We start from the raw sequence: 15679 nt of genomic DNA, 5'->3' as shown, positions 1-15679 counted from the left end.
ATGGCACGAATAAACCTCAGACAGACATAAACTACAACAGCCTGTTTCGTGCACCCGTAAAACAACATCTTTCATTTTGGCCAAAATTGTTCTTATACTAATATGTGAATTAAGATGACGACCTAAACTTGTCAGAAAAGTCTTAAATCAAAATTCTTGGAAATTGGATAAATTAAGAATTTTGACAAGTTCATGCGAGGTTCGGTTTAATTCATTGATGTCTAAAATAATTTGGTCAGAGTGGGAAAAAAGTAGTTTTGGCAGTGTGCTTCTGAACAGCCTGTTCTGATACGACCGTTTATTTTATTTCTGTGGCAATGTCGATGACGATAAATTGTGATAATGCCGTTGATAAAAACCAACTACCTTTCTTACAGACAATGAGATCTATTGTCCGTTCTAAATGTGGTGCGTGCGCGGGGTGATAAATTAATAGGATGAAGTGAGAGCACAACCGACCTGGAACTGACGTCAAATTACAGACAGGGAGGTTCTGTCTCTGAGGTGGTGGTGGCGATTTTTATGTTTAGAGTTAGAGAGAGAGAGAGAGAGAGAGAGAGAGAGAGAGAGAGAGAGAGAGAGAGAGAGAGAGAGAGAGAGAGAGAGAGAGAGAGAGAGATACGATAGATAAATATACAGAGAAATAGATAGGTATTGAGAGAGAGAGAGAGAAAGAGAGAGAACGAGAGAGAAAGAGAGAGAGAGAGAGAGAGAGAGAGAGAGAGAGAGAGAGAGAGAGAGAGAGAGAGAGAGAGACGGATTCGAATAAATATAATACCGACAAGGTCATTTCTTTAATTTGTTAAAAATAAATAAACTACATTGGTAAAATTAGAGTATTGACACTCGTTTTTATTTGTTTAATTTTTGACATTTTTTTTCAGCGGTGCATTATGAAAGATAATTATATTACTTTTTTCCAAATCATAACATGCCACAGCGAGCTCGTCAGTTATGCAGCCTTCGATCATTTACGCGACTGCAAGATTAGCAAGGAGAATATCTAAGTGATAACAGTAATCATCATGATTAGCACTAGGTGTAATGTATAATAATAACAATATTGGGGTTCGCACACACGTCACGAGCATTGATTGTCACAAATATCATTTAACATTGTGTGTCTTAAACAATAATTTTGTTCATCACATTTAATTTGTGACCCATTTTTCTCGAATCGGTATCATATCGTGGTGATTGTAATGCTAAAGCATCACGAGCATTGATTGCCATCAAATCACCATTTAACATTGTATATCTTAAACAATGATTTTGTTCATCACATTTAATTTGGGAACCATTGTCTCGAATCGGTATCATATCATGGTGATTTTAATGCTAAAACATCTGAATCAATAGCCAAATACCAAAAGAATGGCCAAATTTATACGCTCTCCAGAGTGAAATAGATAAAACTGTATGTGCTCTTAGCCAGATAGCTCCGTACCCTGGAAAAGCAACTATTAAAACATTTGGCCATGGAGACTCCTCCTTCAAATATCGATCGATTTAAATGAGCCTCATCTTTGAAAAAAGCTCTCAAACACGAGACTTAGCGAAGTGTGAGAGTTTTTTTTTTTTCCAAAGTGAGGGTCATTTAAATCAATCGTTATTTGAAGGACGAGTTTTCTGGCCAAATTCTAAAATATCTACATGTTTTTTTCCCGGAAATGGCATGGCACCTTACTGGTTAAAATATCTTATTTCTGATGATTTTGATTTGAAACTCCAATTTTGGCCATTTGTCATGTCGACATAATACCGTTTTGAGGCGATGGGTCACATTTTAACTTGTTTATTTTTCAGTTTAAACCAGAAGGGGTTCCGGTTTTTAATTTAAAAATTCTAATTATATCACTCCAAACGTGTAAATAGTAGTAAGACCCGCGATCTTAGCATCTCCCGTTTAAGCTTCTACAATGCTGTATGAATTTTGTTCGAAAGGCCATGAGAGTTTTGGAAGCTCTTTACAAATAACGTTGTCATCACGTTCAAGGAGCAAAAATTTGACCCGGGCACTTTTATCACAGAATGCTATCTGAAATGTCTCTTACCCAATACAGCAACCCATATTCTCTATGTGAGAATTTTGAGGAGAGTTTACAATGGTGTACTTGTGATATATAATGTCACTCAACTGGCGTGTACGCATTTGCAGGTCCGAGAACCGAAATTGCAATGGGCCCATTGTTGTAATGATAATACTCTCAGACTAAACCAAAATAATATTCATTGCAGCAATGATAAACGAGCCCATAATTGCGTTCGGTTATCAGACCTGCAAGTATATTATGTACATTACACTCAACCCCTGTTAGCTTACATCAGCTTTGAATCATATTTTTAATGTTATGATTGGAAACTAGATCTTTTTGTCATGTCATTAAAGTAGAATAAAAGTCGAGTAAATTTAGGTAAATTGAATTTTGTAGACGTTTAATCCAATGGTAATTTGTTTGAAAGGGGCTGATAACTCCCACTTACCTAATACTTCAGACTACAATGCAAGACGGTTAATACAAGGTTTGTAGGTCATACTACCGAGGAAAACTCAACTCTTGGCACTACTTTATTATTCTTAACCAGTTAACTGCCGTACTCTGTAGAGATACGTATTTAAAAATTTGGCCCGGAAACTCGTCCTTCAAATATCGCTAGATTTAAATGACTCTCATCTTGCCAAACAATCTCAAACCTAGGACGTCACGAAGTCTCAGATCTGTGAGTTTTTGCCATAACGAGGGCCATTTAAGTCCATCGATATTTGAAAGACGAGATTTTGGCCAAATTTTTAAATACGTGTCTTTCTAAAGAACAGCAGTTAACTAGTTAACGGAGAATATTTCTCTTGATGTAGGAGAAGGTGTCGATGATGTTTGTTGAGAAAACAAGACAATCTCTGTAGCGTCATGTTCTGACATGATGATAAAACACAGTCTGTTTACATCATAGGTTTTGATATTACCTATATAGCATTACTTTTCGCATTATTCTTATTGGGTATATGTCAAAAATTCATATTTCCCATGTTCTCATTCTTGATATATAAATATATGACTATTATTTTTCTATTTCTCGAAGTATCACGATAGCTCCAAAAATAATTCTACAATGAAGTGCTCAGCTCCAATATTTAAAAACGCGATGAAATTTTATTCATTTCATAAAAGCGCAGCAAAAATAGCATCAAAATTTGAATTCAATGATAAAATAAAGTGGAGCGTGAACGACTTCCCAGAATAAATATAGAACACGAAATATTACAACTATCTAATTAGTTTGTTTTATTTTTAGGAGTTGAATGAATATTACAACCAATTTCGGAATCTTTATATGAATAGGAAATCTGATTTTATGCGAAATACTCAAAAGTCCAATAATAGACCTGGGTGGCAAAATAGCAATGACTCCTTTTGCAGCTTCATTGAAGTCTGATGTTTCACATTCTTAGAAAAGCTGGTTTTATATTAATCTACAGACATATTATGAAGTGTTCGGCCAAAACGATAAAAAGCTTTTTGTTAATATTTTGACAATGTTCACCTCCACAACATTGACATTAAAAACCACAATCAAAATTGAGAAGTAAAGGACTTTATATGCTTGAGTTGAAAGAACTTGTTAAATAAAGATCAAAAGTAAGCTCCAAACTGCTTGAATTTTCTCTACTCGCTGCGTGATATGATGCCATGCCTTATAATGTACACATAATATGGTAATACAATAAAGTTATACATGTCGTTAACCTTATAAGGAGAGCATTATGTCATCATATTCCTGTAATAGAAATCAACCATGATTTTTTGACGGCAACGCAGCAAAAATGCATCTACAAATTGTCAATCTATAAAAGGAAAATTAGGTATATGAAGTACAAATAACAAACACTCATGCGATAACAAACAAGAACGATCGATAACAGGGAAATTATCTCAAAAACAAAAAAAATATCCCCAAATAGCGGATCCATCCACCCGAATCAATGAATGTTTCAAAAACAACCATTTATATTAAACAAGCAGGCGAAATGGAAAATGCAAAATATGGATTCCAATAAATAACAATATTGAGTTTTGTTTCATATCTGAAACAATCAGTCTAGTATTTTCTCGAATTCACAATGTTTGATCTGTCGTTGTAAAACATTTCTTATCAAAATGTATATCATTATTGAACTGAATCAATGACGAAATTAATACATTGTTTCATTAAATACCTGATATTTGATACAAAGACTCATCATTATTTGAAAAAAATATTTTTATAACAAACTTTATACCGCTTTGGTGTTAAATTTTGTTTGATAATCCGTTAACCAAGTAACAGGCAAAACGGAATGAAAGGATCACCACTCAAGGATAAGGACGGTCAAGAAACTGAAAATCAAAGAAGTGATTTAGACTAGTTAAACTTGATAACACCCATCCGCCAGGAAAATAAAAACAACATCAAATAATGTTTAAAAAGACAGAGATAAAATACGAAAAATAAAAATAAAAATAAAGCAGTTTAACTAAAACCAATACGAATTATACACCGAAAATTTAAGAAAATACAAATAGTATGAATATAATAACATCGAGGAAAAAAGTAAAGTGTTGAGAACTTTAAACCAGACTTATAAGGAAAAAAATAAACAAATCTATGATATTTGTAGAGACCAAACCAGGAGACTGTGTATTCAAGACATGTTTGGTGTCAAACATATTTGAACTTTTCAACCATCCTTTGGTAGGCTCTTCATAATTTCTTATGACCTTTCATGAGCGTCGCCAAGTTTGAAAAAATATTGTTGAGAACCAATGAGGTCAAATAAATTCAGTCTGCACGAGTTTTGATTTAGTCAAGTGCATGACACCACATTGGCTAGGTGCCATGCTGTTGTTTCAAGTGTGTTTTGTTCGGACCCGAGTTCACTACGCACTGCGATCTGTTTTCGTTTCATATTCTTGCATGCTGAGTTCATCCAGGGGGTTAAGAAGGAGGGATGAGAAGTCGCATCTCTTATGAAAATCAGATGGTAGTGTAACCAGATAGCATATTTATCAGGAAAGAGGAGGGAAGGGGTGTTGGAAACAAGAACAGATCATTACATTAGAAAAGATTATTGCTTAGGCTATACTATACACCTGGGTAATAAAAGCAAAGTAAAATGAGAATTGAGGGGAAAAGGAAACCACGCTTTAAATTTTTTGCTTATTTTTATGAACCATATGTTTTAAAAGTATGAACAAAATGAACCCGTGGGCTTGCAATTTTAATCTGGGAATGTTTTTGTTAATTAATTACATTAATTTGGCGCTATCATTTTCTTATCAGACGCTACGTGATATTTCATCATTTAAGGTATATAACTTCATATTCTTATAATTTACAAATAAAGGAAAAATACCAATAAGAATAACACCAATACAATTCCGGATTAATCTGACTTAAAACTCATGTCAACCAGAAAGGAAAGAAACATAACGGCTTTTTAATATTGCTTGATATTTTATATTCAGTATGATTCCCTAAGTATTCTATGAGTTACTGTGAAACAGTGGTGCTGATTTGGATGATGTTTTTTTACTTAAAAATTTGGAAAAAAGTCGTCACCGACTTTGGGAAAGTTGTTTCAACATTAACTAATTTTTGAACTTCATCAAGTTCTAGACCTGGGACAACATCTATTCCCTCCAAACCCTCCAGGTCCACAAAACAAGTTAATGAGAAAGATCTTTACAATGCCATTGCACTATGAGCTCTGGTCAAGAGAACACCTCATAAAAAATATCCCGATTTTTCCTTGTCGACTCATATTCTGATTTGCATAAAGATTTATTCAAACCATTCATTCATGTTTCATTTTGTTGTCTCCAGGTGTTGTCTACAAGTGTCCGAATAGAACTCGACGCTCTTCCGCTGTCTCCGGAGTTCCTTCTGATTGCTATATATCAAGGAGGTCAGATTGCACAGGTGGAGTTCAAGGCCAACACCATAGAACTGGGAGGTAAGATATGCATCTCATCATTTTGTAACAAGTGTTGGAAACATGAACATTGGGTTTAACTTCCAATTTCGTCATCAACGTGTAATAGTGTCTTTATCATCGATAAATACAGTATAATCCAACGATGGATTGCTCGTGAATGTCAATTCATTGTTTGCAATTGCTGTACCATTTTGATCTTTTTTTTTGCACGTTTATGAATTTTAAAATTGTTTCTACTCATTTGGATATTCTAATAACTAACGCAGAAATGACTACAAGACTCAAAATTGATGAGACAAGTTAACATGACACATTGCACGAAAAACGAAAATATTATCCTCAGCATTATAAAGATACTGTTATCATCTATTCCTGCTGATTGAAGGTATCAACAAAGGCAGGTAATTGTCATGTCTTATCTTGAATATGTCAAAATAAAACAAGATGTGAATCAATTCACGTTTCTTTGTTTATGACATATCATGAAATTTCCATCCATAAACCTATCATAACGATAACAAACTTCATAATGCTAGAAAATTAACTGACATGATATCTATTTAAAATTCCAGAATTCAGCGATCCATCGGGACCAAAATACCGGAAACTACGTAAAGAAAAAGAAGCCAGTTGGTACCTCCGGTCTGTGAGTGAAATCAACGCTACACTTAGTCTCAAGACGGAGGTGGTGAGATGGATGGATGGTTCTCGGCACAAGATCCAAAAAGCTGAGGTTCGCTTCCGTGGCATGGAATGGCTTGCTACTGATACTGAACGAGCCTATTATATTCGATGGATCTTTTTGAGCTGCGTTAAAGCTTACGACTTCACGCCCATGTGCTCGTATCCTAGGGACAGTTATGGAGCAACTGTATTTACTAAAGGGAATGAAACAGTAAGTACAAACCATTTATTTGTTTGTTTTGCATTTAGTTTGATTCAATCACATTCAATATAAAATCTGATATTGCATGTGTGTTCTACTGTCATATTTGAAAATACTAAATACTTAGAATGCATTAGATAGGATTAGAAAATACAATTAATTCTTTTTCCTGTTAACGCTGATGGAATCAATATCAATATGAGGATTCGGAGGCACATCTGAGTCTCTAAATAGATTTATATACATAAATGTCAACGACTGTAATTAGACTTAGGCGAATGGACATTGAAGTGATGCGTTTCTGTATATAAATTATTTACCGATAAACAAGTCCCGATGAAACCTATTATAAACATATCCACCAAACATCACATGAAGAAGACAAGTGATCAATAGACGGATAATGCAGTTTCGTCGAATATTAAAACAAATGTTGATCTCTAATCTATCGTGTTGGCTAGATCAAAATATTCTATGTCACGTATTATGTTCTTTATTCAATTTGGACAATTTCTGGTCACAAACAATTTGGTATTTCCAATAAAAATCTTGATTAAATCTACAGGTGATATACAACATCCGAGAACCGCCTCTGAAATTCAACAGTTTGTACCAACTGGTGATTCACATGGCTGAAGACTATCGAGTCAAGACAGAGATCGTATTCAAAACATCTCCTTGTCTAGAGCCTGATAAATTGCAGTGGAGTCGCTGTCTCGACGAGATCGAAGAAGAAGACCTCCCGTCAATACCTATCAAGAAAGCAAGAGACGATGCACCTAGTAAGTGACTTGACAATAGATAATGATGAACATGCATGACAAAACAAGCTGAATTAGTCTAATTTTTGGGGATGTATTTTTTCTAGTTGGTCTAGCACTCTTCCATGCACATCTTTTCAGATCTTTATCTCAAACCGATCTCAGCCCCTTAGGTTTGCACGATACAATTGTATTTTTACGTCTTTATCATATTTTATACGCTTTCTAATGCATGCTTTATTTATCATTCTCCTGATGGGATAAAAAGCTGCATTTGACACATTATTACGTCCATTATATACACAACGTAACCAAATATTATTCATCCATATCTAAGTCGACTTAGATATTGCGGCAAGAGTTGGCTGTTTCCGTCAAACATCGACAATTGGCCACATTCGCTGCTGCTGCAATAGCAACACAAACAATGAGAATAAGTATATATATATATATATATATATATATATATATATATATTATATATATATATATATATATTTCCATCCAAAAGAAAAATGAAATAGCAAGGTATACATGGCCTATTAATTTATTACAGGGGCGAGCCAACATACTATAAACCCCAAGACAGTTTACTAAAGGTGTCAGCCATGGGTAACGATGAGTAACAATAGAAGGTCTTAGATGTAGAATAATTATTATTAGCAGTCAGTATCGCGAAACAATCGGCAATGGTTTGGTTGTAGTTGTAGGTAAAAGTGGATCACACATCTGTTGTCAATAAACAACAATGGCGATGGTATTTATATTGATCTGCATCATATTTATTTCTATTGCCGATGAAGAGAAAGAGCAAGCACTTGTTTGTTTATTTGTTCATTTTCTACGCAATACCACTAAAGCAGTGTCAGGGCCAGTTCCAAGTTCGATCGTCATCAATTCATATGAACGAGAGGGGAAGGAACTGGACACAATTCACTCTCAGATAAAACAGGAAAGTGAGACTGAAAGCTATAACTGAAAAAAAGGTTATTATAACGTGTGTTAATATAAAATGGCATTATAAAGAGACCATGTTTCGAATGCTTTCGAAACTTCACCTTCAAGTCAGGTCAGAAAAAAGAGGCAGTGGTGTAAACTGCCATACTCTCAAAAATAAAACAACACATTTCTCATGCTTTGGCCAGAAACCTTGTCTTTCAAATATCGATCAATTATAATGACCCCCCCCCCCCTTTCATCTTGTCAAAAAAAAACAACAAAAAACAACAACTCTCAAACCTGGGACTCCGAAGTCATTTTAATCGATCGATTATAAAAGGACGAATCTACTGGCCGAGATTTTGAAAATATTTTTTTCTTTCAGAGAAAGGTAGTATACTCTGTTATGTATGCTTACATTTGCTGTTCGATCACACTATAAACAATATTGTAACCCTGCAATCCAACTATCCTTTGCTTTTTAAAAATCATTTAGTCACCAATCATTCACACATAAATTAATTTATGCCATTTGTATCTTACTTACAACGCAAAGGGAAGAAATATTATATTGCTATGTTTTCCATCACAATAAGATCATTGTATTATAGGTTTATAAGAACGAAAGGTAGCGTAACAATAAAAATATATGATAATCATAGATTAGCAAGATTGGCGAAAATGAGACGCAGTTTCCAAGTTTAATATTAAGTTGCATGAAGCCAAGGACTGTTACATTATTGAACTGAAATTAATATATTATAGTTTTTACGAAGAAAGACGCAACAAGGAACACTTCTGACTACATATTTCAGTTGAAGTTTAAAAGAAATTTAACCTGAAACGTAGCCTTAAGAAGGGATTGTATTCAAAACCATCCTCCATATGTATTTTTGTTCATTTTGAATTTGTGAAATTGTTTTTGTTTCTACTTAAAGCTGACCCGAAGAGATGAAAAGAGTATAATAATAATATTATCGTTTATCCCATCGTCGTTTCGAGCAATAAACGCTTACGTCTTAAGCTGACAAAAAAAAAAGATATAATTTCACGTTTCTTTTCATTTATTTTTTTAAATAAAATCCTTTTTTGGCTTCTTCTTCTTCTTCTTCTTCTTCTTCTTCTTCTTCTTCTTCTTCTTCTTCTTCTTCTTCTTCTTCTTCTCCTCTCTCTTCTTCTCTCTTCTTCTTCTTCTCTTCTTCTTCTTCTCTTCTCTCTTCTTCTCTTCTCTTCTTCTTCTTCTTCTCTTCTCTCTCTCTTCTTCTTCTTCTTCTTCTTCTCTTCTTCTCTCTTCTTCTTCTTCTTCTTCTTCTTCTCTTCTTCTTCTTCTCTTCTTCTTCTTCTCTTCTTCTTCTTCTTCTTCTTCTTCTTCTTCTTCTTCTTCTTCTCCTCCCCCCCCCCTCCTTCTTCTTATTTCCCCTCATGATGTCTTTATGGCTGAAGGTCAACAAGATGCAGCAGCCTCTTATGGTTTCACACAACTATGTTATGACGATCGACCCAATCAGCAAAGTCTAGTCCACAACAAGATGCAGGAATGGTATTCCCAAGCTTGTGTTGAGACTCATAGAGCTTCGGCTTTAGCGTAGTCTTCTCAAGCCAAATGGTCGTCCTTTGCTCATTGTACTTTGTACAGTCCTGCAAAACACGTGTGGCATCATGCTCCCCTTTCGACATTCACAAATGTCTGTTTCTCCAATCTTAAAGCTTTGAACAAGTGGTGTTGGTTATGTGCGCAGCGAAGTCTGAAAATGACAACTTGATCTTGTCCTGTGAGACATTTCATGGGGTCATTTTTCATATTCTTGGTGCTTCTTGTTCCATGAGGATTTGGCCTTGGTCTGGATAAGGGATTTGATCTCACACATTTCATACCTGTTTTCTTTTTGAGGCATCTGATTTAGCCGAATATCATACCGTTTTGAGTCGATGCTTCACAAATGGCTTTGTCGGCATAGTCGATATTTTCCAAATCATACTTGAAGCATTAAGATGTCATTATGACACAAACGATTGCTTACAAAATTGTTCTCATTATATATCTAGGTTTATTCAACGTGTGAATAATTGTTTTATTGTTGCTTTTTTGTAAGCTTTATCGTGATGCTTCAGGTTAATAATTATAAACAATGAAAACAGTTCTAGCATAGAAAAATAATAAGACGAGGTTATTGACCGGAGTTAAGCTTTAAGCTCGAGGATAACGAATTAGATGCGGTATCAATTGAGTTTTTTATACCTAATATTTATTTCGGTTGTTAAATAAAATATTCAGTGTGTTTACAACTGTCCTTTGTGTCGAGAATAGCAGTAAAAAATTTTTAATTTCATGACTAAAAAATAGAGATTTCAACTAGATAATGATGGTCATAACGAAGATAATGATGATAATAATGATGATGATGACGATGATGACGATGATGATGATGATAGGTGATAAATAATATTATAATAAAAAAATAATAATAATAATAAATAATAATAATAATAAATAAAATAATAATAATAATAATAATAATAATAAATAATAAAAAATAATAATAATAATAATAATAATAATAATAATAATAATAATAATAATAATAAATGACACTTGTTGAGCGCTTTCCACGAACCAAACATCCCAACGCGCTTTACAGATAATGAATTATATAATGAACATGTAGTCCAAATTAAACATGGAAACAAAAGTAATACTATACAAACAATACAGTCGGCATTCAAGTGAGATTTCAATATGTGCTAAAAAATATTGTAACAAGTTCAATGAGAGTGTAAGCAGGATGTCTTTTTTACAACAGCTGTTTCTTTGCATTTGAATGTTATCTAAAAAAGGAACGCCACTCCTGCATAAGCATGGAAGTGTCTAGGGAAATAAAATACTCATAAACAACGAAGGAACAGCCAAGAAAGATGTAGGCGATTTAGATAGAAATCATGCTTGTAACTTGTAACAAACGCAGGTATGCACCGGACAGGAAAACGTAAAGAGTCTACAACGCTTATCAAGTACTCCGTTGACTTTATCTTTATTTAACCTTCAAGAAAACAATCCGATCTTGTCAAGATTAATATTCCCATCGTTGTTCAGATAGTCATCAAACCATGCCAATTGTTAGGTTTGCTTACATTGATTCTTTATTTTTTCAATCTTCATAAAGTGGGTAGCAATTGGTTGCTACCTTTTGGATAGTGATTGTACAGTGGTAGTGATAGTTGGATTGGTAGTGGTAGTAGTAGTAGTAACAGTAGAAGTAGTAGTAGTAGTAGTAGTAGTAGTAGTAGTAGTAGTAGTAGTCGTCGTCGTAGTCGTAGTCGTAGTCGTAGTCGTCGTAGTACGAATAGTAGTGAAGAAGAAGAAGAAGAAGAAGAAGAAGAAGAAGAAGAAGAAGAAGAAGAAGAAGAAGAAGAAGAAGAAGATAGATGATAAAGATAAAGACTGTGATTTATTGTTCACGAATTTTCTACAAGAAGCAGGATGGTTTTCTAGGCCCTAATGATTTCACATGATTATAACATCAAATGGAGAGTTAGATTAATCCAAGCATTATGAATTCAGTATTGTTATATTTCCTGATATCTTTATCTTTCCTCAGTACCTCAAGTGGTTCAGCTATCTGTAAACATATCATCAATGCAACTTGTTCCCATCTTTGACCGTACACTGGTGCAAGTCAATTTCACGTGGGTTCCAGTTGCCAATCAGACGTTAATTGCATACAACGTCACGGCCCAGAAGAATGAAGGCGTGGACAAAATGTTAATTTCCATCAGGGAGACACCTGTCCCTTACATTGTGCTCAATCTAGAACAGAACCAACAATACACGGTCCAGGTAAGATAAAATGTTTCATAAATGAATTAACGGATGGCTCAACATGGGATGTCCGTAAAGTCTAACTACTATCCTATAATATATCTGTGGTCCTCAGTCTGTTTTTGTCCCTTCACTCGAATGAGACGACTTGCTTATGCCAACAAAATCACCGTGACCATAATATTGCCTTAGGAGAGCATTAGTTTGGATTTGCTTTTTGCAACAGATTAACCAGTTAATTGGGTATCTGATGAAATATGTATTTAAAAGTTGGCCAGAAAACTCGTCCTTCAAATATCGATCGATTTAAAAGGTCAGATTGTTAAATACATATTTTTCCAGTGTTCGGCAGTTAACTGATTAAAGTCACAACCCATATCATAGGAGGAAAAATTATCAACTCTAGATCTCCCAAGTTTAAGATATAGAGGCTTTGTGAGGATTTAATCCAGATATATGAAATTATCTATTCTCTGTATTATGTGTAGTCCTTTTTTACATTCGCTCCTGTTACGTTTACAAGAGGTTTGAAATTTATATTTCAAGACGTAAAACTAAATCTAGACAAAATTCCTTAGTTCATCTTATAGTAAACAATTGGAATATCATTAGATTTGAAAAAGAAACAACAAATCGCTAATTTCAGAAATTGGTCAACAAAGAATCGAATTCATTAAGGTACGAATATGATTAATGTTTGTCATATTAAAAACAAAAAATAAATGTAATTTATTTAGATTGTTTCAATATCATGCCATTGAAAGGATATTTTATCATAGCCTTTTAGAGGATAAGATAAGATAACTGAAATAATATTGTTAGCTGTTCTAAAATTGTAAGCAATGTTACCAGAAATGGATGAATATATCTGGTTTTCAAGATTAATCAACAAATTGACATTAAACTTGACCTTTTTATAAACCTACAACTTCTATCTAGTTTTATATCAAATGACTTTTATATCTTTATGAATACAAGTAAAGAATGATATAGAATAAGAGAAAGGGGAAAAAATCGAATATGCTAATTAGGGCTAAATTACCAAAATTAGAAAGTCATTTGATCTGAAAAAGGCTGAATTGACCCAAGTAAATTCAAATTTATTTATATTCAAAATTTATACACTTAAATAGCGCAATATCTACAAAAACGTGCTCAGAGGGCTTGTATAAGGGGTCCCAAGCCAACAGCAACAGTTAACAGGTAGAACGGGTCATGTCGTTAGTAATACTACTATAATATACAATTTATTTCGTCAGCGCTGTTAAAAACCAGGCACTCATTTGATACCTGGGTTCGGTGAGTAAATCTGACTCAATGACTTAACTTTGCGCCAGACAGAGCGGGAATTGAACCCAGGACCTATCCGACCAAAGGCAAGCCGCACAATCAATCTTGTTATTTTTATTCCTGTGGCCAATGCAATGTATTAGTATGTAAAACAACTTCTAGAATGAAAGGCACGTAGAAAGAAACAGTCACTCTACTGTCTGATCTGTCACAGATCAAGGTTCACTGACTACTCACTGTCGTGCTCTGAAAAAAGATAACAATACGTATTTAAAACTTTTGGCCAGAAGACTTGACTTCAAATATCCATCGATTAAAATGACCCTAATCTTGCCAAAATCTTTCAAGCCTGCTCAAAATGACAAATACGTGTTTTATTCAGTGGTGCAATCATTCCATTATTGTTTTGGGACATGAGACTCAATTGTTTTGAAATCAAAGTGTTAAAAAGTGTTACTTCGAGAAATCAAATTAATTTGAGGTTCTGATACCGAATTGATGAAACAATGCATGCGAACGTGTTGTAATGAGATATATAAGATATAGAACTGAACAACTGTGTATGAAAGGTGCCAGACAAAGCAAGAAAGAAAAATATACAAGAAAAAAAAACAAACATCACCATTTCTTGTATTTTTCTTTTTTTGCTTTGTTGGGCCCTTTAATGCCCACTTCTTCAGTTCTTTATCTTACACCGGTGCCTTCTCCTTAATTTGTTAATGAGAGATACACTATTATTTACAACAACCTTTCAAGGTGGAAGCGTTTTTCAAGCAACCAAACATCACCTGGAAGAGCAACCTTCTGTGGGACTCTGTGGAATTCAACACCTCAGATGTCAACTTGCCCATGTACCAAGGACCCCAAGCGTATCATGTGAAGCAAGGTATGATATTTGGCCGGGTTCTTTCTTTCATTCTCGTCTTTCATTTACAGGCTACTGTTGTTAGTGCTACAGAGTTTAAAATATCATTTTATTGCTGTTTCTACCATTTTGATGATTTTTCTCCCGATATTCTTCTTCTTGGTCTTTTCTTCTTCTTCTTCTTCTTCTTCTTCTTCTTCTTCTTCTTCTTCTTCTTCTTCTTCTTCTTCTTCTTCTTCTTCTTCTTCCTCCTCCTCCTCCTCTTTCTCCTTCTTCTCCTCCTTATATATCATTGTCTAATGTTACTTCTCGTCAACCCCTCCTTCCATTTTCTCATCGTCATCAACCTCTTATCGCTATCCCCCTTTTACAATAAACTGAGATTTATTTTGCTCTCCGTAATTATCACAGTTATTTTTATTTATGTTCAAAGAGTCAAATAATCTATGTGGAATTTTGTTTTTGCCATATCATATTATATAATATTTCTTTCGCCCTATTTGCTGTATTTTGACAACATTTTAAATCAATAATCCTCATTTCAGAGGAACCATCACATTAAACACATTGTTTTATTCAAAGGCTCAAAGAGGGACAGCGTCCAGGGTATAGCCATAGGTATAAGCTGTGTTGTCCTTAGCATCGTGTTACTGGTTCTCCTGGTGATTCTCTACAAGAAAAGAAAGAGCTTCAAGGACATCCTGGATACCAAGGCTACTGTAGCCAAGAGCAACAGCTACAAATCAAATGTTGGAGGTAAGTCTCTCGTTCTGACAAACTCCGACCGATATGACCGCCTACGTGTACTATATTTTTTTAACATCAAAATCACAAGTTCGCGTAATTAGCCTATATCGCTATTATTACTTCATTTTTCAGTGATTGAGAAAGTGACCAGGAAAAACAATTGTGTAGTCTTAGATAGCGTTACATGACACAGCAATAAAGAATTTCAACATCCAAGAGCATCACAATCAAAGTGTCTACGATGTTCCACATGGTGACAATTTTTAGAAATTAATTGCGACAACACACTGAAAACGCATTGATTAATACTCCTATTGTTAATCAAGATCAAATTTATGGTTAATAATACAATAATATACCTCACAGGATATATTAAATTGGTTACAACCATTTGTTTAAA

At 34.3% G+C, this 15679-nt stretch overlaps 1 protein-coding gene across 1 annotated transcript in view; it reads left to right on the top strand.

Annotated features, from left to right (window-relative positions):
- LOC144962722 (uncharacterized) overlaps positions 1-15679 on the top strand; it is a 143522-nt gene that overhangs the window by 81538 nt on the left and 46305 nt on the right. The window contains exons 7-12 of the mRNA XM_078895916.1: positions 5863-5992; positions 6547-6869; positions 7426-7642; positions 12157-12395; positions 14424-14553; positions 15115-15288. Coding sequence (XP_078752042.1) covers positions 5863-5992; positions 6547-6869; positions 7426-7642; positions 12157-12395; positions 14424-14553; positions 15115-15288 — 1213 coding nt within the window. The remainder of the gene's footprint in view (positions 1-5862; positions 5993-6546; positions 6870-7425; positions 7643-12156; positions 12396-14423; positions 14554-15114; positions 15289-15679) is intronic.

This window comes from Berghia stephanieae, chromosome 1 (assembly GCF_034508935.2).
Source record: "Berghia stephanieae isolate SIO BIC M18660-M18661 chromosome 1, UCSD_Bste_1.3, whole genome shotgun sequence".
Taxonomy (NCBI): domain Eukaryota; kingdom Metazoa; phylum Mollusca; class Gastropoda; order Nudibranchia; family Aeolidiidae; genus Berghia; species Berghia stephanieae.
The sequence above is the reverse complement of the archived record's forward strand: the minus strand, read 5'-3'. Positions and strand labels throughout refer to the sequence as shown.